Source organism: Diachasma alloeum, unplaced genomic scaffold (genome assembly GCF_001412515.2).
Source record: "Diachasma alloeum isolate Michigan unplaced genomic scaffold, Dall2.0 Dall_scaffold_00800, whole genome shotgun sequence".
Lineage (NCBI taxonomy): Eukaryota > Metazoa > Arthropoda > Insecta > Hymenoptera > Braconidae > Diachasma > Diachasma alloeum.
Window position 1 is genome coordinate 643 of NW_021680930.1, and position 26490 is coordinate 27132.

A 26490-nucleotide genomic window follows, 5' to 3' on the forward strand; every position below is an offset into this window, starting at 1 on the left:
TTGTGGGTCGTGTGGATGTGAAAAGGGGTGTGAGTGAGGTGGGATGTGGGAATATTAGGGGGGGTAGAGGGTAGAGGGAGAGGTGAATTGTGTGGGGAAGGGACCCTGNTAAAATTGAGTGACCAATTTTCCTGGTTTCTCCGAAGGTATCACCGAGGTTGCCCTCTTTCAAGATTTTATAGATTGTTTTAGCTAGGTGAATGCCATGGAGGTGTTTGGCATCAGGTACTGAGTAATCAGACTGAAAGAGAACTTCATATGTTCTGTTGTTGGAATGGTGAGGGAATCGATTGGCTCGAAGATTATCAGGGATGGTAGGTCGAGGACGAGGGGTTGGCTCGGAGTTGTTTTTGGTTGTGTTGTGTGTTTGGGAGTCTAGAGGGGTGGAGTTTGCTGATGCGGTGTGAGAGGGATGAGGATCATGATTCTGAATTGGGGGAGCTGGGGGGGATTTATGCTGGACTTTTTTGGGCTTAGTGGTTGAGAGATCTGGGTCAGTATCATCTTCGGCGTCTCGAAGAGTTCTTTTGCCAAACACGTTTTTATTTTGGGTTTGTGGGTCAATTGTCATGAGGTACTCATCAACAAGGTTAGTTAGAGGGGAGGTAATTGAACTAACTGGAGATGGGTTATCGAAGTTTTTTAGAGTGTTGAAAGAAGGGTTGGTTAGATGGGAGTATGGTATTTGGTTGGAGAGGTTATGCTCTAGGTACTCTGAACGTCTGGCAGCATACAGAAGGGTACTGGTCTCGTCTTGGCTCGGTAAGAGATTTGAATTGAACTCCAGGGATGATAAAAAAGGGGATGGGGGACCTTGGGGTAGGTAGGGATTGTTGTGGGATATGAGAGGTGTAGAGATTGTTTTTCTTGTTGCTTCATTTTCTTTATTGCTGTGATTGTGATTGATATCTGCTGGTTGGAGTGAATTTTGCCCATTGGGCGAGTTGTTTAGCAGATTTTGATCGTCGTTATTCATCTTGATGTTGATGTGAGAGCGTGGAGATATGTGCAGGCCGGCACGTGGCTCGGCTGCGCCGGGGTGTTGCGATGCAGAGGTTATGGTAGGCGTGCAACTTGGTTCACACGAAATTTTTTTTAACGGAAAAGTTTTTCAGCGTCTTTCAAGCTGGAAATCACGACACACAGAGCTAATAGAAGCTAAGTTTTGTGAAAGTGACTACTTTTGCATGCTAGGGACTAACAAAATTCAGAAGAGAACGGGGCAGAAAACGCGCACTACATGTGTTCACTATGGTGGCATGAGGCCAAGTCCGCCTGCGAGGCAGAGTGTCACCCCCCTGCGTTTTACAGACCCGGTATGCTAAACGCCATTTACCCCCTCTCAACACAGTCCCCGTAAGCGCCACTTTTCGGGCCTCAGTGACAAAAACTACTATTGTGTGGGTGATCTTCACGTTCTATGATTTCATTAGCATTCCACGTTATTCAATCCTTTAATAAAACATCCAGTGTAACGTTTTTTGAGGCCAATCTTTCGGCGTATTGTGTTATTCGATTTTTCATAAATGATGATAGTATACATTAAAGATATTACGATCATACTTAATTATATTATAATCTATACTATACTATATTATAATACATTATGCATATTATTATTATCTGTTTATTATTTCTTTTCTTTTATTATGCACATTATATTTTATAATACATATAGTACTCCATTATATATTGTATATTATACATAGTATATATAATATAGTATAGTATTATCGTAGTATCTTTAATGTATGCTATCATCATTTATAAAAAATCTAATGACACAATTCGCGGAATGGATTGGCTTCAAAAAAATACACACTGGATGTATTATATATAAAAAAAATAGAATACATTCCTGAAACTTTTCCTTCGGAAACTTTGGTATTAACTTCAGAAATCTAATATAAGATTATTCACTACAATTGACATACATTAAGCCCCATGGCGTAGGATATACGCGCGCGGACTAATCTAGTCGTGTAAAAAATAATCCACTCTAAACTACCGCCTTGTCAGAGGACATTTCTGGTAATATTGCGGTTCATTCCGTCTATTTGAGATGCTATCAGGGATAGCCAAATTCATAATATTTAATTGCTGGTAAATATTGTAGCCATCAATTAGTTAACATTACTCTTAAATTTTTTGAGTACTTAAGTATCATCAATTCAAATATTCAAATTTTTCACTATTTTATCAATCAATAATTTGAGGTAGGAGGATTGACGATTATTACTGTAATCGAAAATCGCCTGCTTATAAGAAATTTGAATTAATCACTTAGTGGTAAATTTCCAGTTCCATATTCACAAATTTTAATTCATCATTATTCGGAAAAAGATCAGATGATTAATATTATACTGTTTGAAAAATTAGATCAACATATTTTAAACCTTCATTTATGTAAGGGTCAAATTCTTGTAATATTACAGAAATTCAATATTGATGGTGATCTCTGGATGCTGTACATGATGTTCAGCAATTATCAATAATTACGTGCAGATGAATAAACATTTTCCTTGTTATAAGTTAAGCTATATTTTTGACTTTGCGCATGAGAAATTCCAGAACTTAAACAAACACGTGAACAGCTGTAAAAAATAATCAAGAGCGTTAAATTTAGTTCTTATGTTTTTTGCCAGCTATCAAATATATTTGATATATCTGTGAATGTCCACTTATTCTTGTACGGATTCATGTGAAACATTTGAATTTGGTGAAGGCATTCTGCTACTTCAAGAAAATTCATGGGGGAGGAAAAAACCAGTTTATTCTACACCAAACATCAAATTGTAGATTTCATATGAGAATAGAAACGGTATAACATGGATCTACAATACAAGAGTTCGCAGCATGGATACATAAGCCATCGCTGTTTTCATGATCTGGAACGGGAAAAACCAAGATTAATCTCAGATGATTTTTCTGAAAATCATTTTCTCGTACTGAAACTAAATGAGTACATACGCCTGTGAAGCCTGCCATTGAGAATGTGTAAAATCCGCCAGCCCTCAACCTTAGAGGTTTCTCCGTCCCGATTAAGCATAGGGTTAGCGACTTCCGGTAACTCGATGGTAGGTCAGGCCAGTCACAATGATAATAAGCTTCATGCACATTCATACTCTGTATGGAAAAGCAATCATCAGACATAAAAGCAATTAATGATCCAAAATTTATAACGATTGGGCGAAAACGACTCTTTTTTGACCCTAGTTTGGTCACCATAGGAGGGAAACGCCGCAGAAGGTCGATTTTTTTTTTCTTACCATTGACTGGCTGAGCGGAAAAATCCTCAAAAGTAGAATGCGTCAATTCAAGTGTGTAGAAAATTATACTATTTTCAAAAATTATTTATATCCACAATTCCTGAAGAAAAAAAAATTATTTCTTACACACGGGCAATTTTTTCCCATGTTAAATGAAATTGCCCGTTGTGCGACGTTACCGAAGTCTCGCTAAACGCGCCCGGACAGTATAGAGTGAATTCGACAGCACTCGGACCTAAATAACACCCCGACGATTCCCTGCGGAGGTGACCAAGTTGCAAGTTCTCATATGGTAACCAAACTAGGGTTAAATTCCGCCGAATTTCATTGAGTCATGGAGAAAACAAATGGGAAATTGCTTTTGTCTTTATAGAGCGTAGTTATTATTGCTAATAAATTAACAATATGCTCCCGAATAGTCATTTTGCACATCATTATCCGCTATTGTATACGATTTATCGTTTTATATTATGTTGTTAAATTCACTTATATTTCTTCTTTAAACAATTGTGTTAGATTTCCTGTGGAAATTCTCATATAAATTGAATGAAAGAACGATGCTATCTATATTATCTTTAAACTTCGGCACACTGGTATTAGAAAAACTTTTTTCATTCATAATTGGCTGGATTAGAATGCAGCGGATACTTCTTATGATTTCGCTTCTCTAAGATGGTTCATTTTGCTCTTATTCAATAACATACCTCGGTAATTAAGTATTCACCAGCGAAACAGTATCCGTATATTAAAAGTAACATTGTGAAAACGTACATAACGAATGTCATGAACGTCGTTGTATCAGCAAGGTCAGCATTCTGAAATGCGAAATGTGATAGTATGACAATCTATTATAATCAATAGCAGGTTGCCTCTGCTTCGATTCTTCAGATACAGATTTAGATGCAGATCACCTAAAGAAAAAAAGTAATGGTGCAAGTAGTTTAGATTTGATTTGGTAATTTTCCGTGACGTAATCCAATTTCGTGGTTCCGTATTTTATTCCCCAATCCTTTCAAACACCTGTGACGTGGGAGATCACTAGGGTCCTTTATTATTTTTCTTCTCGTTTAGGGTGACCCGAACGGGGAGTTCACCCAAATTCTAGACCATGTTGAGATAGGATTCCGAAGGGGTTTTATTTAATAATCGAATACCCTTTAATTATAATTGAAATATATTAGTTGAATAGAATCAATATTATAAAATCAATTGATAACTAATTAGGTTCGGTATCGCGTGCAGAAGTGTTTACGCAAGATTTTTGGCTAGGCGAGTGGACGTCCGTCCAACTTCGGCTCCTGCCTGGGGGGTCGAGCTCCCGTGTTAAAGTTAGAGATGCAAATGCGTCACATGAGCCGTCATATGACGGTCATGTGACCGTCAACAATCATTAATCAATTGACATGATCTGTCAAGAAAAAATGACAGTCATTTTTCATCTATATAGATGAAACTTAATTTTTTTCTCGATCAATTTTCAGTTGAATTCCTTTTGTATTGGCCTAATCCGCATTTTAAAATGGAAATCACGTTTTTTTTCCATCCATATAGATGAAACTATTTTGTTTTATTCATGACCATCACCAATTGGAAATTAGTTATGACCGTCATTAGGCAACTATACATATAGATGGTTTGACAACAATTTGGATACAAATGATTTGTGATAATCATTTGTAGTTGGAAAATTTGTGCGTCACATGACTGTCACAAGACCGTCATTTTTTGGTCATATGACGCTATCTAAAAAATGACGGTCATTTTCCATCTCTAGTTAAAGTGTTAGACAGGCTTTTGCCGGAATCGACCATTTGGGGCGCTGTTGGGCGGTGGCGGGGATTTCAATGGGGATAGGAAGTGACAGGATACTTGTATTTTGAAATATTCACCTGTCATCAACTTTGAGAAAAACACTCAGTAGGAGTAAAAAATAAATAAATAAATAAATTGCATACTCAATGATACAAATCCAAGGAGAAGTATCCATCAGGCGTGCACTAATCACACACGGTACGTGAACAATATAATACTAATATTGTCAGTGTTAATCAGGCGAAGAATCCATTACAGATCCAAACAGCAATAGTATTGGCGTTCTGTACTAATTATAATTCAGTAATCAATTGACGGGCCAATCTAGGTTCCCCAGAATCTACAGAATCTACGGTTTCTTCTGTTATCAGATATATTCTGGGATCATAGACTCCGTGACGTATGTATGCATTGTACGAGGGTACACAGCAAGGGCAAATCGTTTCTTTCAAGTTCCAATAACGGATGCAGAACGATTAAGAATTCGATTATCTGTGGCATTACCTCACGAGAGTCATGCCTTACGAGGGTCAAATGTCAGCAGAGTCACACCTCACGGGGTCAAACATCATAATGATCATACCTCACAAGGGTCGTGCTTTGCAGGGGTCACAAGGGGATGGTCAACTTTCACGAGGGTCGAACGTTACGAGGGTCACGAGGGTCACTAGAGGATGGTCAAATTTTACGAGGACCAAACGCTTTAAGGCTCACAATTGGAACGTCAAATTTTGAAGGGGTTCAAACGTCACGAGAGTCAGAAGAGAGTAATGAAATTTCACGATGGTTGAATACCACAAGGGCCAGTTCACCGAAGGTCCAACGTCACAAGGGGATGAGCAAATTTCTCAAGGGTCACAAGGGAACACGATGCTTAGACGATCCTTAAAAGTCACATGGAACAATTTCAGGCTCTTAATTGTGAGAGGGATAATTGTGCTAATTATTGAGCTTATTGAATTTCCACGGAATCATTTGGGGCCCTGAAAAATTGAAAAATTTACCATCCCCTATGACCCTCATGACGGTTGACTTTTGTGAAATTTGACAATCCCATTATAACCTTCATGTCGTTCTACTCTCATGAAACTTGATCGTCCCCTTGTGACCCTCGTGACGTTTGATTCTCATGGAATTTGACCATCCTCTTATGTCTCTCATGTTGACTCTCGAATTGACTCTGGTGACGTTTGACCCTTGTAAGATTTTACTCTGGTGACGTTTGACTCTCGTGAAGTTTGACCCTGGTGACGTTTGATCCTCGTCAGATTTGACTCTAGTGATGTTTGACTCTCGTGAGCTGTTTACCCTGGTGAAGTTTTACCCTCATAAGGTGTGACTTCGGTGACGTTTGACCCTTATGAGGTATGATTCTGATGACGTTTGACCATCGCGAGGTATGATATTGGTGACGTTTAACCCTCGTGAGGTATGACCATTATAAGGTTTGACCCTCGTGAGGCATGACCCTGGCGGCGTTTGATGCTCATGAGGTATGACCCTGGTAATGTATATTACGTGATGCATGGTTGGAGTCATCCCCAGTCAAATCCGCGACTATAGGGTTTGAAATCTTATGAATTCACATAAAAACTGAAGCACGTAGAATATCAAGGAAAAAAGGAAGAAAAATAAATGTGTATTGCATTAACATGGAAAACATACTTTGTGCGGTTCCGTGACTAATACAAAACAAATTCAACACAAATTAAACACGCTACAACTCAACACAAGCCTAACTCAACACGCAATAATTCAACACAAAACCAACTCAACACATAGGCAATTCAACACAGAACAAATTTCTCACAATATGAATTCAACAATACATTCACTCAATACATAATCAATGAGTTTATTTACTTCGTCATAAAAAATTCATATGTAGATTAATCACTACAAAATTCGTATAGTAAATAGAAACTATGTGTAATAGAAACTATATGTTGACTTAACAATGTGTTGAATTGACTCTGTGATAAAAAAATTTGTGTTCAACGGGCTGGGTGTTGAGTTGATGTATTGTGTTGAATTTGCATATTGTTAAATAGTCCTGCCACCACTTTGTGCGAAATGACCGTTTTCCAAATGATGAATAAATTAATTTGAAATGATTCATTTGTAATTTTATTGTATAGTGATTTTTGAGGATTAAAGAACCCCTGCTGAGGGCTTCCCTGGAGCCGCAACGTTGGGTCATCGACAAGAATTCTGAGTTTTATTTCAATTTGTAAAATTACTGAAGTTCGCATAGGCCCTATCATCTACTAAATATGAGAAAAATTAAGTGATCAAAAAGGATGGCCTCATATAAGAGGACAAATACTGCTTGATAAACCCTACCTACTAGCGAAAAGTCGTCTCATAATGATTAAACTCATAATCTAATTCCTATTTCATTGACCCCCGTCGGTTGAACATTCGAAGTTCATGTTACCGATCGTTTTCCAACCCCCTCCACCATTAATTCTACTGATGACAACGCGTCAAGTGGTCGGTTCTTGCGAAACATCGTCTAACTTTCCCCATCTGAGCTTGACCCCCCTGGGATCCTTTCATAAGTGCTAATTTCGAGAACCCAAACCCCGGGAGGCGTGCAGTTATGGAGGTTCCACTGTATTTCATTATCTTTCTATTTTAAATATGTCATTTCCATCAAAAAAATTTCAAATTTCACCGGTTTTTCGTTGCAAGGGTTAACTTGCCAACGCGGCCATCGCCTGAGGGCCTTCAGCCAGGGAATGTTGAATGTGGAGTGGATTTTTCAGTTGAAAATTCCGTGGAATATTCGGTTTGAAAATTGTGTTGAATTTTCAGTTGAATATTATGTGGAAAATTGTGATGAAAAATTGGTGTGGAATTTTGGCCCGGCCGGGGCTCGAACCTGGGAGCTTGAGGTTGTGAATCTCATGCTGCTACCAAGTACGCCACACAGCCGGGTTCATTTCGATCATTTATGATGGAAAAACGTGATACGTCTTCTGACATAACAGTTGCTATGGTAGTTTGCACATTTTTTAATGAGATCGATTCTTAACATGATTCAGTCCTACTCATATCAAGTCGGATCCCTCGACTTAATTCAGAAAGTTTTTTTGTGTAAACAGACACAACAAGACAGACGTAACATTCGTTCGTCTGCGTGTTTGTTTCCATCAGTGCTAAAAATCATAGTTCATTACCACCAGCACATTATAAGATGCTAACCCCAGACAAACTGTAGTTGTGACTAATTCTTCGAGAAGTATGATCCAGAAACTTTTATCGATCAATTTGGAAAATCTAGGAACACACAATCACAAAAGAGTAGATAAATTGATTGAGATAAGTTAATATAAATTGATTTACACACCTGACTATTTCCAGATAGCGCCGGACGGAATTCCCTAGTTGAAGCTCCGAATTACCGGAACTATTTGGTTCAATCCTCCGTATCCTTCTCGCTAGAATAGCTAGATGACCACAGGCGTTAAGTACTAGAGTAATGAGGAAGCAAACAGCTGCAGTGTGAAACGTGTGAACGTAAATCATCGGGGATTGATACGCATAAATCAAAATGTAGGTCGTCATGTCCGTCAGCTCGAAAGTCAGATGAGATCGATACGGTAGTAACAAAGGTACTGTGTCATTAGCCAATGCTACACTGACAAAAACAAAGGTTTTTGAGAAATACTTTACTTATATCAAGAAACTTCTGACTTGAAAATTTTCAAGAGTAAAATATCTTGCACTAAGAAAATAAAAACTTTCGTCAAGTAATTCTGTACTTGTCCTAAATACGAGGACAAGTTCTTGATGACAAGAAAGCCATTTCTTAAACTAAGTAAAATTGAATTAATTCATTTAATAGTTTTTTAGCCTCAATTGTAAAATATTTTAATGGAAAACCCACTTTAATTGACTTGCAAACTCGTTTTCTTGATATGAAAAAATTGTCCTCATCTTTCGGACAAGTATAAAATTTCTTGGCGTACGATTTTTTTTTCGTAGTGTGAGATATTGTGCGCTTGGTAATTTTCAAGCCACGAATTTCTTGATACAAGTAAATAAGTACTTCTCAAAAAACACTTGTTTTCTCAGTGTAAGTGATGAAATAATTAGAGAAAATGTTATTTCACGTCATCATTCATCATTGTACATTACCAGCCTTCAGTCGAGTTTCCATAGGTTTCAAATGATATAATATAGCTGAAATAAATGCGAAAGCGACCGCCCACCTGAAGAACTTCTTGGCGATTGCATTATAAAACATATAAATTTCTTTCTCTTTGGTTTCTGAAAAATTCTCCTCCATGATTCCATCCCTTGCCATCACCACAGCTTCTCGGAGAGTACCAGAATACTTGAGTACAACCATCTTTACTATTATCATACTCTCCAAAGCCGTTTCCGAGACATTTGCAACAACCTCTTCGAGACTGCCAAATACCAGCACCAAGTCTGCAAAACCCATGAAGAGATGGAATGCAAAATACACAAGCCACGTGTGGAAAAAACAAATCGTTGGTTCTAATGGCCATAATCCAATAATTACGAAGACCATTCGATTCCACGCGAACAATTGTTTCGCTTCTTTAAGTTCATCGTCCTGGAAGGTTTATTACGAAGCAAAGGCACGAGATATTATCATAAGAGTTGAGGGAAAAAAATTATTGTGGTTTGACGTCTGGTCATCGGATAAATTCACTTACTACCATTATCCTCAGTCCAACCAAAAGTTTATGGCACCAACGATTATCAGACTGGAGGATCAGACTACGAGCTTGATCTGCCAGTCTTAAAAATTCATGAGAACTTCAGTAATGACATAATGCTTCTAATTGCCCGCAATTATAAAAATCTACCCTAGGTAATTTGGATAATCGATTCCTCCGAATCGCTGATATTTCAACTGAGAAGACACGCAAGACTTCTCTAGCTTTCTGGAAAGCACCGGTGGGGTTTCTACTTTTATTGTACAATAGCATGTCATCCAGTACTTCGGACAATTCTGGTCGAAACCATTATCAGCATTTGTCTGCTTCCAACTTATCAATTAGCGATGAATAGAACAAGGTGATTGTAAAAATATTGTGTTTATAGAAAATAGTTTGAGTGAAAGAACAATTTGGACGACAGAATTGACAAATATATGTGAGTAATTGTAATTGTAGGTTCATTGTGAAACTTTCCTCAGCAGGGAGACGTATCCCATTGCAGTTTTGAGGATCTGTCGGCAGGAAATGAATTAAAATGATTTATATATGAAATCTGTATATTGTCGTTATTATTGAACTCACATCTGTAAAACTCGTTAACGAGAAAACGAAAAATTTTCCAGCTGTCATGCGAAGTGGTTCTTGCGACGACAGCATGCAAATCATGACAGCTTTCTTGAAGTCGGCTGATGATTCGTACCACATGCATTCGTAGTACGCGGCATGTACTTTGCTGCTCTGTATATGTTTTGATGAATTCATAAACACTTGGATTTTAATAATCAAAAGTGGGTACACACCTCGGAAATGAGAGATTCTCCTACGATACAGTAGCCGTAGATCAGAAGGAGAGTTGCAGTTCCGGCGATTCCGAATACAGGACCGGTCGAACTTTCCGACACTCCTTGCCCCTTGAAAATATTGCTTTTGATAATAGTGAAATTGCATGAATTTTTTTCATTATTTTGAATCTCAAGTTTGGGACCTGAATACGTAATTTTTCATTCACAAACGTTCGAAATATTGCTAATTAACCCCTCACGGACGGGGCCCTCTGTTACCAAGCGTAGTGTGTGCTCAGTACGACTCGAATTCGATTATTTCTAATGAATGGAAAATTATGAAACAGATATCTAATTGAAGTTATTGTTTTCCTGCTTCCAATTTTATTTGTCTGATCAAGTTATTCTTCAAAGATTTGGAAATAATAAATTTTGAAAACAAGCATGGGTCGATACCATGCATCGACTCCGTACGTGAGGGATCAATTAATAATTAATTTTTAAGATTTGAAGATTTCAAACGCTTTGGAATCGCTAATGACGTCACATAGACGGTCGAGCGCAGGACGAATAACAGAATGGTTCGAGTCAATCTAACCCAATCCTGACGTGCGCTCTGCCAATGGAAGACGGCTCCTCCCCACTTTCTACACACTAGACCAATGAGGCGTTGCCTGACCGTTTTTGTGACGTCATGACCCAAAGATTAGTCTCGAAAATGACTGATTTTCTCCATATTTTGTACCATTTATCTATCCATATGTTATGAGAAATGTGTGAATAGGGAAATTATTATAGAAAGAATTAAACTTCACGCAATTTCACTATTCGGGGTTTAGTATGGAATATAAATACTTACGATTATGATAACGTAAGACGTTAATCCTAATAGGAGGGTCATTACAATGAGGTCCACTAGGAGGATGAAATGAAAACTGTCATCGAAGCTTTTAGCCATCCTGTTAATGAGAGAAATCAGCTTGGAAAATGTCATGTTCGTACGTAGAAACATATGTACATCCCATTTTTGAATTTCGTGATGAAACTTTTGATTTCTATCAACTTGTTCGATGAAGTAAGTATACGTTAATACTAGTACATTTTTTATCTGTCTTCTTTCTTTACTTGAAAGGGAGGGGTTTGGAACTTCGAAAACCTGTAGTAATGTTTAAAGAATCACCGAGTTTTCAAACAACCGTGAAGTTGGTGAAGGAAATCAGGAATGTGCTCTTGATACGTAGAAAAAATCCCGTGAGGTGAATTTATCTGCTTAGAATGTAAGGAATTCTGGGGATTCCTTAGGCGATCCAGAGACCATCGAGAACGTCGGATTAAGCGTGAGTCAGACAAAGACCCAGAGCGTTTATTGTATATAATTTTTGACAAGCAGAATTTCGTATTAGCTATCTTTCGGTGATTGTTTCACGTTTCGAATATATTGACGGTTAGGTATGATTTTTTTCGGGTAATATTTTTCTGACATGTGTTAGGAGTTTGAATATCGGGGATAGTTAGCTATCGGGGATCTAGAGATTTTCGTTGTTTGGGCCAAAATATTATCGAGCTACGCTACTATTTTATCAACCAATAATTTGAGGTAGGAAGATTGATGATTACTTGTGTAATTAAAAATCCCCTTTCAAGAAATTTGAACTATTCACTTAGTAGTAAATTTACAGTTTCATATTGACAAATTTTAAATATATCATTATTCGTAAAAAATCAAATTATTAACACTATATTATTTGAAAAATTGAATCAACATATTTTAAACTTTCAATAATGTACGGGTCAAATCCTTGTAATATTACAGAAATTTAATATTGATGGAGATCCGTGGTCAGAATGAGAAACCTGCATCTATAAGGTTTCGCTGTTTAGTTAAGAGAAGACGGAACCCCTTTGTCTACGTCAAATATTAGAATTGTGTTTTCTCCTACAACTATTAATTTCTAACTATAAAATTACTTTATCGACTCGATTATCGCATTGTTGAGTCAATGAAGTAGTTTAATGAATAAAAAATAATAATTGCAGGAGAAAACACAATTCTAAAGATTCATATAAACGCAGGGGTTCCGTTTCCCCTTAATCCTCCTGTAGACGTCGTCGCCAAACGTCGTTGGTCACGTGGTAAGCGCTGCCCCGTCCGTACATTCTCGAGTGCAGCGTTGCCAGAGCCATACGACACTATAAACATATCACCGGTCAGCGACCCCCCACTCTGTACACGATGCTTGGGATTACCACGAGGGTCGGCAATACCGCTCGTCAAATTTCCACTACGACAGTGGTCGCACGGTGAGCCCTGCGCTCATTCTCGCTAACCGCGCTCGACAAAAAAATTAATTGAAAAAAAAAAATTGTCAGTGCAGGGCAACCCTACCGTGTTGAATCTCATCAGGACATATCATTTAAGGAACTCGTAAATAGACAGCGTAATTCATCACATTTCTAGAGATATCGTGAAAATAAAACCGGCGGCGTTCAGACCATAGCGCAACCACTGGAGGGTTAAAAAGGAGTGAAAGAAGAAGAAGAAGGTTACAAGAAGAGGATGATGAAAGAAGCCCTTGTGATGAAAGACATAAGCATCTGGGGTGAGAACACAGAGAAAAACAGCTTTAATTTTTGAGGAACATCACAGATTTATGGAAATTTATCACCAATTATTGATGATACTGGACATGGACTAGGATAATTATGATCATCAGTGATTTTTATCATTGAAATTTGGTGATAGAATCGTAAAATTATTTTCCTGAAAATTAGTAACAATGTTACTGGAAACTAGTGACGTCATCGCTAAAACTAGTTCACAAATCACTAAAATTTTAAGATTTCGCCCTGGTTTAAATTTTTTAACAATCGTGAATCCTTAATACACTTTAAAAAAAAGTTACTACTCACTAGTACTGAATTCTACTTGGGAGAAGTTTTCTTGTGAAAAGTTGGGAAACTACTTGTCCCAAGTACTTTTCATGTCCTAGGGTGAAGTACAATATTTGCTAAGCAAGTAGGAAAAGTACTAGGAGGAAGTACTTTTATTACTTCCTGTCACTATTTTTCTTACTTCTCACAAGTACCTTTGATGCTTGGAGCAAGTAATTGTTCTACTTCTCGCGAGTACTTTTATGACTTACCAGAAAACAATTTTTGCCAGTGCCATCTAAAATTTAACAGGAAATCGGCAATTTGTCGACAAATTGTCGACATACTGTTTGCTGGGTTGATTCCAGTACTTTTGGTTGGTTATTTTGTTGAGGAATGTCATATCATTAATTATCATTCTCATTATCATTCTCAGATGACAATTAACAAATTTCATCAAGGGGAGGTTACGATGAGTTTCAAAATCGCGAGATATTGCAGTAAGATTTATTACACATTGATGATCGATTATTTATATATGTTGAAAGACGAAGAATAAGTGGGGAAAAAAACGATTATTTCTTGTTGATTTGCCCCCAAGACCTTGAAAATGAAGAAAAATAGCACAGTGTACTCAATTTTTGACCTACGGACGTATTTTTTCTTCAAAATTTTTAAACAGATGTGTAGAATAACAATTACGAGATAATTTTTTTGAATTCAACTTCTAAATAGGCAATTTTATTCTTTGTCGCATAACGAAATTGCAATTTTTATACAAGATAGCTCAAAAGATTAATACTTCAATTTTTTTTTCAATATAAAATATAACAATTATTTTGAGGATCATTTTACTGGCTATTTCGCATGCATATTACATTTGTTGTTATTAAAAAAAGGACTATTTGGAAATTAAATTTGGAAAAATTAATTGGTAATTGTTATTCTACACATCTTTTGAAAAATTTTGAAAAAAAAATCTCTGTAGCTCGAGAATTTATTACATTGGACTACATTTCAATTTTCAAGCGTTTGAGGGGCAAATGAACAATAAACAATAATTTTATTTGCATTAATTCTTCGTTTTTCAGCGATCTCTAGTGTATGATAAATTTTACTGTAATATTCCGCGAAAATCCATTAGTACTGGATTTGAGTGCTATTACTACTTGTCTCGAGTATTTTTTCTACTTTTGAGAAGTACAGCTCGGTACTCAGTACACGTACTTTTAGTACTGATGATGAGTACAGTTGGTACTTGTCACCAGTACCAATTGTACTTGGAGCATAAAACTTGTATTCAGTCGATTTTCGACTTGAACCAAGTAAAAAAATTACCTTTTCTCCAGAAACCCCTCGGTACTGAATACAAGTAGTTTTCCTACTTATCAGAAGTAATCTTTTTTTAGAGTGTAGTCGGGGATAGATTCCTGACAATTAGTGATATGACCCTGAAAATCAAGACGTTGTTTTTTTTATTAAAAAAATACTCATGCGTATATTTCAGTGAGTATGATTATCGGTTATATTTTATTACCTGGCAGGATGGGAGATTAGTTGATCGAAGCTGAAAAGTTCTTGATTATTCATCTCTTCTTCATCGTAGAGTCAAAAGGACGTAATTAGTTTATATGAGTATTGCTTTTACGCCCTTTTGACACGAGGATGACGAATATTCGGCGAAATAATCTCTCTTACAATGGTACATACGTACGCTTCAGTGTTAAGTATACCCCGAGTGGAAATTTCGTTTAATTTGCCTCGATCTGAATCTGTTTTAGATGCAATACTACACACAGAAAAGCCTAAACATAAATTACGCGCAAGAAGTCATCTTTTACGTACAATACAATGTTTTTTCGTAAATTACGCATAAGTAAATCGTAAAGTGCGTTTCTATTAAGATTGTAATTTTCGATTTTTTAAGCGGAAATCCGCTCAGTGAAACATAACGCATTGTTTGGGCGAAATTTACATTTTTATTTTGACTGTAAAATACGCCTTTTTGACATCATATTGGCGTTAAGCATACATTGACTTTAGCACATCGTAAATTACAGTTAGCAAAATATATTTTACGTTTAGGGTTTTCTATGTGTTTTCTATGTTTGCTGTGGAGTACAAGAATTTTTCGCGGTAAATCCGAGAAAAATCCGGTAGCGCGCAGCAAAAATTCCGGTGCTGGCACGGTAATTTTGCCGGGTCTGTCCAAATGAACCCATTTCACCGTGCAAGCACAGTAATTTTTCTAGTATTTTTTTCTCTGTGTTAGATTCCGAATAGAGTATTTGGGTCCAATGTGGCAGGGTGAATTGCAATCATAATTTGTTTTCGAGTTGACTGATCAGTATAGGATCGGTATTCACTCTGCCACATTGGATCCCGATATTCTAAGTGAATAATTCTAGTAAAAATTATGTTGGACGCCAGAGTGGGGACGCCGTGCGTTTACGGAAAATGTGAGGAGTGGGGGTAGACAAGACCCATCTAGCGGATTCCTAGAAATTTATATTTGCAGAGTCTTCACTTTATCTTCCTAATTATTTATCATTCAATTTTCAAATGGCCCGTACGTCCAAGTTATTCGGAGAATTTTAACTCTTGAACTTTCCTTGGATTGTACAATATAAATCCTTGGTCCTGACATCTGTATTTTGAAATTCGTCCCATGATAGACAAGAAATTTGGCTTTTTTCATTATAGGCCGCGCGTGCTGCGCACGCGCCTCCTCATATCCTCACGTAGTGGCGCTTCGGTTTCATTCGGTCTTACGCTTAAGCTTATTCGAGATTTTCGAGATATTTCGAGATCGATTTCCTTTCTCCTTTTTTACGATAGGATGGAACAGTTTCCGGTAGCAATTCAATCTGTAATTTTTTACTCCTCATATAAATATGAATATTATTCAGAACATAGATAATCCTTCCAATATCAAATGTACAGAATCTCAAAGATCTTCGTCAATTATTTGACTGCCAAAAGACCCTTCGAAAATTCATCAGTAAATTGAGAGGGTATCGTTTCCCCTTAAGGAAGAAGAAGAAGAAGAAGAAGAGGTATTGAGAAAGTACTGGATTAGGGACCCGAGAGAGTAAAAGTACCGACGAGACAATTAAACGTTTCTGAGGGAGTTTGGAAGAAAAGGATAATAAAATGATTCCTTGGGTTTTTGGAGTTAGCAGGATTAAAGCAATAAAATATAATGAAGTTTTTAGCAGGAAGGTCTTGTAAAACTGATTTAGACCAGCAAAATACCCACTCGAGCGACTCCACAAGTGGATGAATTTTGTACTCACGTACCAAATTGACTTGGTATGTCGGTCAACCAAAGATTTAAAAATTGCATGGCTGGCATCGTGATCAGTCACATGCACGATGTTCCTTATCCTATGCTCCACGATCGTCAACTGCCCACAGATGTGAAGTTGAACGGTGATGAGAACGCATATCCAGCCATTATGACAGGCCAATAAATATATCATGGGTGACAGATAGGCGTATGTCATCCAATACACGCGTGTATCTACGATGGTGTATGGTAATGTTATGTGAAAGGGAAGTACCATGGAGTCATTGGTTCCAAAATCTGAAAGGAGGATAATCATTAGATTTGGATGACTCATTTGAAAACAAAGCTATTTGGATATTGGTTTTAAGATATTATATGAAACAAAGTTTTTGATTTAATTTCGAAGAAGAGGAGTCTTGATGATGCTCTCCACGATCAACGGAAGAGGAACGATCGATCCAAGCATAAATTCTTTCATTTAAGGAACTTCCGCAGTAAATTTTGGGGCTATGGTGTGGGAGAAAATATCAAAGGTTCCGACACTCCGCTGCATCCATTGAAAAAAAAAAATAATGAAATGACGAAGAGTTCACGGGTGTATTGAAAGTTCGTCGTTTAGGTTTCTTTACACTTATTATTCATGATTAATCAATTCCAAATGATTTTTATTAAAAAATATTATTTATCCGAATTTTTTTAACAAATAAAAATTGTCATGAGAGATTTGACAACCACACATTTTTGTTCGACGCAGTTGGTATTCTTGTGTCCCGATAAAATCCTTGTAACGTCCCTGTGATGTCCCGACATTGACTCTAGAGATGGCGCTATAGATCGTTTGATTAAGTCCGCGAAATTCCAATCAGGTTTTAATAATTCAAATTATTAGACGTAATCCGGAGTTGAGAATTGAGGGAGAATAGTACAATGAACAAGGGAAAGCAATAACTTTTAAGCGAGAATAAACTGTTGATGGAATTTTAGACTCGAGTGTTTGGGTCTGCGATTTGTTAGAATATTTTATAGCTCTCCAAATTCTCGTGAAGTAAACACTTTTTCTAGGTGTCAAATTTAGGGTCGAATTTATTGGACAGTTACGGTCCTCACTCGTCACGATCTCGAGTTCTGTTTGTATCAACAGTTTTACGGCCTCACGTGCGCAACACGTGTGGTGCCTTTTGTTCATTGTGTTCCCCTGGTTGAGGGCCTAGAGTCCCTCCAAGAGGAAAACCTGCGACGCAAAATACTCCCCTTTTCTCCTTTTCCGCTTCTCCGTTTTCTCTTTTCCCTTTCCTCAGGGCCTAGTTTGCGTGCGCAACTCTTAGATTAGTGGGGGTTGTTGGACCCAACCCTTGGAAGTTTTAGTTTAGGATAGTTCAGTTCCTACACAAGCCTTCTGCTTGCTGCTTCTCTCTTCAATTTGTTAAGTCCACAAGTGTTTTATTGAGTTTATTCTTTGATCGTTTAAAGTCTTGACTTTATTCAAATAAAGTGTGTTCAGTGCTCCCTAAATCATCAGTGTCCACGTTATTTCGTCTATCAACCTGCTCCACATAAATAATCCTGTCAACTATTAAATTGAATCTCGATGGAGTGCTCATCAGAGCTTTGGCGGCCAACGTTCACGCTCAAACCTGGCGCTTAATTTTTGAATTGGCGCTAGTGTCCCACTAGTTACATCGTTGAAACGATTGGGACGTAACATCCCGACGTTGAATTTCGTAGATGGCACTATTAATCGGCCATAAAAATCCGCGAGATTCAAATTATGGTTCGGAATAGTATATTCGGAATAGTATGTCATTGGGCGATAAAATTATTATCTGGCGAATGTGGCCTCGCCTTCGGCTCGGATTATAATCAGATTCGTCAGATAATGCTTTTATCGCCATGTGATATACGCTATTTTATGTCGTTGGGCCTGAAAACCGCGATCTAACCGAGCGGAGCGAGGTTAGAATTGCGGTTTATCGGGCCTAATGACATGAATTATTTTTAAAGTGATATTTTTAAAACGTAGTATGCTGAGAAGTACGGAAAAGAAAGGACAATGAACAAAGGAAGAAAATAACTCTACAATCGTGAGAAAAACCGTTACAGAAAATTGTAAATGTCAAATACTTGAGTTTAAATCTAAATTTATTGCCCTCCAAAACTCGTTACGGAAAAGGCTTTACCTTGAAAAATCCAAAACATAGAGAGGAAAGTAAAATTAACGGTCACGGTCCCAAGTCGTAAAATCTCAATTCTGTTTATTTCGAACGTTCCTGTGTAGCATGTGTTCGACACGTGTAGGCTCTCCTCTGCTCATTGTATCGCTGAGAGGGCCTAAAACCCTATGAAGGAAAAACTTGCGACGTCACACGCTTCCCTTTTCCCCCGTTTTCCCGTGGGTTTCACTTTTCCGTTTCCCCTGGGCCAGGTATGCGTGCGCAACTTGTGGGCTAGTGGGGGTTGTTGGACCCAACCCTAAAAGTTAAGTTTAAGTTTTAGTTAGTCCCATCGTGGCTGTTGTTCCGACAACTTTTCTAGCTTCTCTCTTCAATTAGTTTTCATTAAAGTTTACTTAGAGCTTTCATAAGTTTATTGAGTGTGTAGTTCACAGTTTAAAGTTTTTCGAGTTCAACAAGTTTAATAAATAAAGTGTTAATGTGCTCTGCTAAGCACTGGTCTAATGGATTTATTTCAAAAATAAACCTTCAACCCAATTATTCCGTCACGAACGAGTCAACTTCGATGGAGTCCTCATTAGAGGTTTAGCGGCTAACGTATCTACTCTTCAAGTTTGGCGCTCAATATTTTAAAAGGCGCCACTGTAGTCCTAGTAACATCGACAGAACATAACATCCTATACTGTACTATAGAATCTATAGTATATGCTTTCGCTGAGTTCACGGGGCGCGCCCTCTAACTTCCTCAACGTTGCCATGTTAAGCCATCAGTTTACTCTAACGTAACTAAAATCCCAAACTATGCTATACATTTTCAATAATTACAAATAATCCCTGTGGTGACGGCTGATGAAATTGTCGGAATATGTTCCTGATATACATACGGTTCTATTCGTGAAACGTTTGGATTCTTAGTCCATTGTCGATTATTTTTTTGGGATTTTTGAAAAAGTGGTGGTATAAGACTTTGTGTTAATAACACATTTTTCATATTTTCTCCTCAAGAATCTACGTGGTTCAGTGTTTTGAGACTTCGGGAGGATATTTTTAATCACTCAAAGAATATATTCTCAAAATTTCAGCTCTGTAGTCCATTTCCTTCTACTCCCATATACTTACTGCAGAAATTCCTTAAGGGGTAACAGAAGGCCACCGTGTCCTCGAAATTTTCAAAAAAATTTCCTGTTTAAAGTTATTAATATTTTTGGAACCCAAAGTACATTGATCTTCATCATCGCTTCCTGAAGATTGATGTGCTTTGATTTGTAAAAATGTCGATATCTTTCAACCGGAAATTGGTTCAAAAATGTGGAAAATTAGCGGCATTCTGTTACCCCTTAAGAGCACGGTTCAAAAAAAAGCATCACTTATAAAAACTTTTCAAATTCGCGTTCGTCTTTCCAACACAGGTCAGATTAGTCTTAACGCGAAGGAGATCAGTCTCTCTCTCTCTCTCTCTCTCTCTCTCTCTCTCTCTCTCTCTCTCTCTCTCTCTCTTTTAAAAAATCCATTGGAATCACTTTTGCATACTCACTGCCGATGAGCAGGGAAGTGACGACAGGTCTCAGATAATACACACATGCTGCAGTCATGACATATGGAACCGAAACTTTGTAATACAATTTCGACAGAGAATTGTACTTCAGATACAACTTTTTCTCCTCATAGTTTTCATATAGATTCTCGGCTAACTCATCCTTCGTTGCATCTATCAGCCTTCGTAGCATTGCACTATGCCGGAAGACAATCAGCTTAGCATACACCATCGTTTGCATGCTCACTTCAACCACACTGAACACCGTGGCGTTAAAATTTCCGAAAGCTGCAAAAAGCTCGACATACTCCATCACCAAATGCAATGTTAGATACACTGTCCAAACACCAGCACGAATGTATGTTTTTTCGAGCGGCCAGAGTCCTCCAATTGTGCAAAACCATTTCAGCCATGTTAATAAATTTCCAGCGGCTATGAAATCTTCATCTATCAGTTTATTTTCGTTGATATCCCTGATTTCCGCGGGCATTTCGAAATTAGTAACAGGGAGAACTTCTTGGGTTTTGGCATCGGGGGAGTGTTTCACACGTTAGGTGTCGAGAAATCATAGCAAGTCCGCTCGTCAATATTGATCGTTCATAATTCATTATTCATGAGTGATAAAAAAAAGCGTGTAATAACACTATTCCGAAAATTATCATAATACGCGAATATTACGGAATATTATATAGAATAATTCTCTGCTGCATGCATGGTTCGATGGTGGGGGAAGGAGAAGGTGTCAGAAGTCTCACATGCATTTTGGCATTATGTACTTCGTTGGTTTACTATTGCGGAAGTGATGAGGGATTTTTTATTATGTTAACCAGTAAAATATATTCTGAATCATCGACTCCAACCGCAAAAGTGGAATCGTTGACTAAATCGTTCAACTAATTTTCAAAATCTACAAAGTTCACTCTCGCAATCATCTGGAAATGTCTCTACAGAATGTTGACATAAAGGAAAATGAAAAAATAGATGAGGATTTCAAGGCGATCGGAAATTTATTGACGTGGCAAAAATATTTTTTGACTATTGGAGGACTTTGGCCGATGGAAAAGACATACATACGTGCTAGTGTTTGGACGGGGTATCTAGGTCTACATCTGATAATGGAGTATACCGAACTTTTCACGCTTTTCGGTAATTTTAATTCTCTGGTGATCAGTGTCCTTGAATCAACTATGCAGTCAATGGTATTCACGAAACTCATTGTCTTTCGGCATAGTAAGACGTTATGTACACTGTTAGAAGCAATGAAAGAGGATTTCTCTGGAAATATGTATGGAAATCACGAGGAAAAAAGATTGTACCTGAAATTTCACGACTTATCGAAATGGTATTATAAACTTTCCGTGCCGTATATAATGTGTGGGGCTAGTATGTATTATTCGAGACCTTTGCTCACTTCTCTTCTTACTGGAGGTGCGTAAAAAATGGTCCGAAACTTTTCGTCCAAAGTTAGTTCGTTCAATTATTTCTGGTCTAATGAAAATTCGTCAAACAATGCTTTTAGTCTATTTTTTCAATACACTTTGTATCCGTCAATGATGTTAACATCATTGTGGGTAGTCGTAAATAAGTTGATACTGAAATTTAGACTTGCATCAAGGAGGGAGACGGAGGAAACCCTAATCATATGGTGCGTTTCAAATGGCGACGATCTTCGGGAGAAATCGCGAAGTTTCACACTTCGCGTTAAATCGCGATGTTAACATCATTCTTCGTAGTCGTATATAAGTTGATATTGAAATTGAAAAAAATTATAATTTCAACTTAAATTTGCTTACTTACAATAACGTTAACATCGTGATTTAATGCGAAGTCTGAAACTTCGGGATTTCTCGCGAAGATCGACTTCATTTGAAAACGACCCATACGATTGTGGTTTTCTTCGTCTCCCCTTCTTGAGACAAGTCTAAAGTTTAATTTCACCTTAAATTTGATTATTCACAATGATGTTAACATCGCGATTTAACGCACAGTTGTCAAATTCAAAGAAAATTAGAATTGAGAGAGAAAAAATTCCACACCGCCCAACCGGGATTCGAACCCGGGTCTCCCAGTTACGTGCCGGGCACTCTCCTAACTAAGCTACCGGGAACTACGGAAATTCTTCCTCCAAATTCGCCTCCCAACAGCGCCTAGCCACCTTTAGGCTTTCGCCCCCTGGACCCCTTTTCCCGTGGGGGGCTTCGCCCCCCACACTCGCCCCCCCCCCAACCCCCGAACTTCATCACGCACTTATCATATAAAATAGTATACGCAACACGTGCTGCGCCGCCCGAGTGAGTAACCGCCTGCTTTCCGCACTAGTTACGTAATGTACTATTGTTTTCGATTTTTCTTTATAAGTTACCGATTTCGATGATTTTTTTTAAATGTTCAGAATAACGCGTAGATCAAATGTGATCAAGTCCCAAGGTGTGGTTTTTGTTTATTAACAAAATGCCCCTTGGAGCGGTCACTTTGGATTAAAATATCTCGGAAACTATTGACAAGTGATCGAGACATGCAGCGGCAAAGATTTAGATAATTTTGAGACGAACAGAATGCATTTTGACTCATGTCTCTATCACTAATAGTTTTTGAGATATTAACATTTATTTGTCAAGGCGGGCGCAGCACCACGCGCTTCGTTTTAAACAAATGGCTGTAACTCAACAAAAAATCGATATTTCAACTTTTTTTTTCATTCAAGAATTTATGTGATTGTCGTGCTCTGAGAATTTTTTTCGATTTTTCACGTCATTTTTCACCAAGTAATATATGAAAACTGACGTATTTTCTATTTTTGTCTAAAAAAAATATTTTTTATGACAATAAAAAAATTCTTTTCTATACATTGGTTAATAAAGTGTTGCATTATCAAGAATTAAGAAAATAGGGTAATTTCTCATGCAATTATCAAAACAATTTCGATTTTTCCCTTGGTCTCATGGCAATAGGAGCGACAGAGATAGTACGATACGACGCGATACGCGAGTCAGAGACGCTCGGAGTTTTCAAATGAATTTTCTCTTTTTTGTGAGAATAACGGGCTCGAGTGGCAAAATTATCGACTATTACATATTTTTATTACCCTAATCGTTTCAAAATCTATCCACATTGCTTCCTATCTTTCTTTTCCAACCCTTCTACCCTTATTCTAATGCATGTGAGTATACTTTACGCAAACGAATTTTTATTCATTCATCACTGGATTGAAAGAAGAATCTATAGTATATTTTTAATGTTACTGATGAAAACAAATTTTTTGAACGATAAGAAAATCTGATTCCCCTGTGGAAACACGACGTATACTTTGCTAAACCAGCTGTTATTCAACAATCATGATTGTTCATCTAAACTTTCAGCTGATTTTTTTTTCAACTGATAATATATATATTAAACACATCAAATGTTACCTACAATCAATGCTCCTAGAACTACCGTTCAATGAGAAATACCAAGATAGTTGAGATACTTTTCTCTTCGTATTTTTGATTCGATGCAACGTAAAATAAAGCACAGTGGAAATTTGAAATTTTAAAGCAATATTTTCTCAAGTTTTTACAAATCGTTTTTGCTCACTTACCTTTCAGCCAGGGTTTGAGAACGCGTTCTTCGTTCGTTTTCGTTCTTGGATCGAAGAACGAAACCAAAAAAGAACATTCTCAAGAAGAACGAAATCAAGAACGAAATTGTGAGAACGTTCCTGCAAGAACGAAATTGAGGAACAAAATTATTGAGAACGTTCTCGAAAGAACGAAATTGAAGAACGAAATTATGAGAACGTTCGTGCAAGAACGAAATTGAAGAACAAAAATATGAAGAACGTTCCTCTACGAAACAACAAAATGGAACAATATTGAAGAACGTTCCCAAGAGAACGGTTCGGAACGAAATGGAACGAAATTCGGCAACAGCCCACGGGACGCTGTAGTTTTCAGAATTTATTGACATTTTCTTTCTAAAATGTCTTCTATGAGACTGAATCCGCTATCTGTGTACAAAAAATTTCATTTAAATTTTCAAAGTTCTTTCCATATTTCCGATCGAGAAGGATAGTCGAAATGAAGGAAAAAGAGGGCAACCGGACGTCTCTAGTTCAATTATCGGCGGAGATATGGAAGAAGTTTTTTTTCTTCATTCTGTTTTTTTTTCGATTGCTTAATTACTATTATCCATGTGGATAATTAAAAAATTGAACCCATAGATTTTGTCGAAAATTTTCTAAATTTTTTGGAAAAAAAATTGTCTTTTATGTGTCCAAACATTTTGACATAGAAAACTTCAAAAGAAAGTTTCAAACGGCCATTTCTGGTCGTTCCCCAAACTTGGCATTTGTTTTTCTTTCACCGGAAAGCGCAGAAAATTTCGTAAACAAAACATATTTTCAATTTTGGTACTCTCATCAATCCAGCGTTGAAATGCAGAGAAAAATAAATTTTGTTCCCTGAGAAAAAATGGTTTTTCAAAAATATCTCAAAATCTACAGAAAATACAGAAATTTTCGTAAAATTTTTTTTGTAGAACAAAATAAGATCCACAAAAAAGCTTCTATAAACATTTTTTCATCTACCGTAAATTCAAAGATATTCATCAGAAAATCATCTCCAGATTCAGTACTCAATTACTTCTTTAAAAATATCTCAGGATTGAAACAAAATTGTGATTTCTCGAAAAGGACCTTTCTTGTAGGGCAGGATAAGATCTACAAAAAATCCCGCTATTTCTTCTATCCAATGGCGTTAGATTAAGATAGAGTTCTATCCGCTATTGTTTCGGAGATATCCTCAAAAAACAAAAGTGATGAAGAATTAAACTTCTATTCGCTCTAGGGGCTATAAATAACGATAATAATGGCCTTTTGAGCCATTTTCTCAGCCTATACGGAGCAATAATTTTTCCAGATCATTTTTTATTTTTAAGTGGGGTTGCACGACTTTTTTCCAGTACCGGAGTATTTGATTACGAATTTCGGCAATTTTTTTCGATTTTAGCTTTATGAAAGAAAAGAATGTCAGCATGAAACATCAGAAAATTTTTATTTTCCGGTAACATTATTTTTTTTTTAAGAGAAGGAATTAAGTCGTTTTACATTACATACGCTTGATTCTGCGAAAGGTCATATCAGATACACGAAGAAATTTTCACTGAGAAATATTTAAAATTGAGGGACTAGTTAGGTTCTTACGAATCGAAAATGAAAGAAGAATGAAGATTCGCGAAAGGATAGAAGAAAAAAAAATTGGATGCATGTATTCATCACAATAGTAAATTATAACGTGAATGGAGAATTCAAAATTCATCCCCTCCCCACATATTATCTCAAATCATATAATCTCATTCTCCTAAGAGGGACCAACGTATGGAGTTGGACATCTTCCAAAGGACTTTTCCATTTTTATTGCAATTTGATTTTTGGGTGAGTCTCCTGTGATGAAAATCTACATAATTTCTTTTTCCATTTTTTTTAAATCGAGAATCGTCATTGTCCGATTTTTTCGACTCTTAAAAACTTGACTAGTCCTTTAATTTTTAATATTTTTTAATGAAAATTGTTTTGTCTACTCGATACGACTTGCCGTAGAATCAATCGTATAGAATTCAAAATTGCTTAATTCCTTCTGTTAAATAAAAAAAAAATGTTATCACAGAATGAAAACTTCATGATGTTTCATGCATACATTTTTTCCTTACATAAAGAAGAACATATAATCGAATAACCGTGCACCCCTTTTTTCCTTTATTTCAATAAAAAAGAAAAGATTTTCATGAAAGTGTTAGGGCACCACTTCTCGGATTAGTCATTTCCCCATATAATGACGTCGTCCCGTCCGACCATTGGTTTCTTCACGCTAAATGACAAAATCACTAATCAACGAAACACCCGATGTCCCCTCATTCATGAATGATGAATTTTATACCCCGCGTCACACAGAGAAAATAAAATTGTAAATATTACTATGTCAAAATCCGGACATAGTAAGTATTACCATAGACATGGTAATGTTTACCATGGATAGTAATATTTACTATTTTATTTTCTCCGTGCAGGCTATGGGAATCGCATAAAT

The 26490-nt window shown here is 37.0% G+C and overlaps 3 protein-coding genes across 3 annotated transcripts in view; 1 reads left to right on the forward strand and 2 right to left on the reverse strand.

The window, feature by feature from the left end:
* Window positions 1–2756: 2756 nt before the first annotated feature.
* LOC107044782 (odorant receptor 13a) lies at window positions 2757–9803 on the reverse strand. Its single transcript, XM_015266811.2, has 7 exons — window positions 9773–9803; window positions 9225–9669; window positions 8434–8719; window positions 8264–8363; window positions 3974–4084; window positions 2971–3126; window positions 2757–2888 (listed from the first exon to the last, which is right to left on the reverse strand). Exons 1-7 carry the CDS (start codon window positions 9776–9778, stop codon window positions 2835–2837), a joined length of 1158 nt encoding a protein of 385 aa, XP_015122297.1. The 5' UTR covers window positions 9779–9803; the 3' UTR covers window positions 2757–2834.
* A 433-nt stretch (window positions 9804–10236) lies between these two features.
* On the reverse strand, window positions 10237–20915 carry LOC107044778 (odorant receptor 13a). Its single transcript, XM_015266807.1, has 6 exons — window positions 20426–20915; window positions 16732–17017; window positions 11420–11519; window positions 10579–10689; window positions 10361–10516; window positions 10237–10290 (listed from the first exon to the last, which is right to left on the reverse strand). The coding sequence occupies exons 1-6, from the start codon at window positions 20913–20915 to the stop codon at window positions 10237–10239; spliced, it is 1197 nt and encodes a 398-aa protein (XP_015122293.1).
* Window positions 20916–21363: 448 nt separating this feature from the next.
* Window positions 21364–26490, forward strand: part of LOC107044780 (odorant receptor 13a) — an 87961-nt gene continuing 82834 nt past the window's right edge. Inside the window, exon 1 of the mRNA XM_015266809.2 lies at window positions 21364–21853. Coding sequence (XP_015122295.2) covers window positions 21364–21853 — 490 coding nt within the window. The remainder of the gene's footprint in view (window positions 21854–26490) is intronic.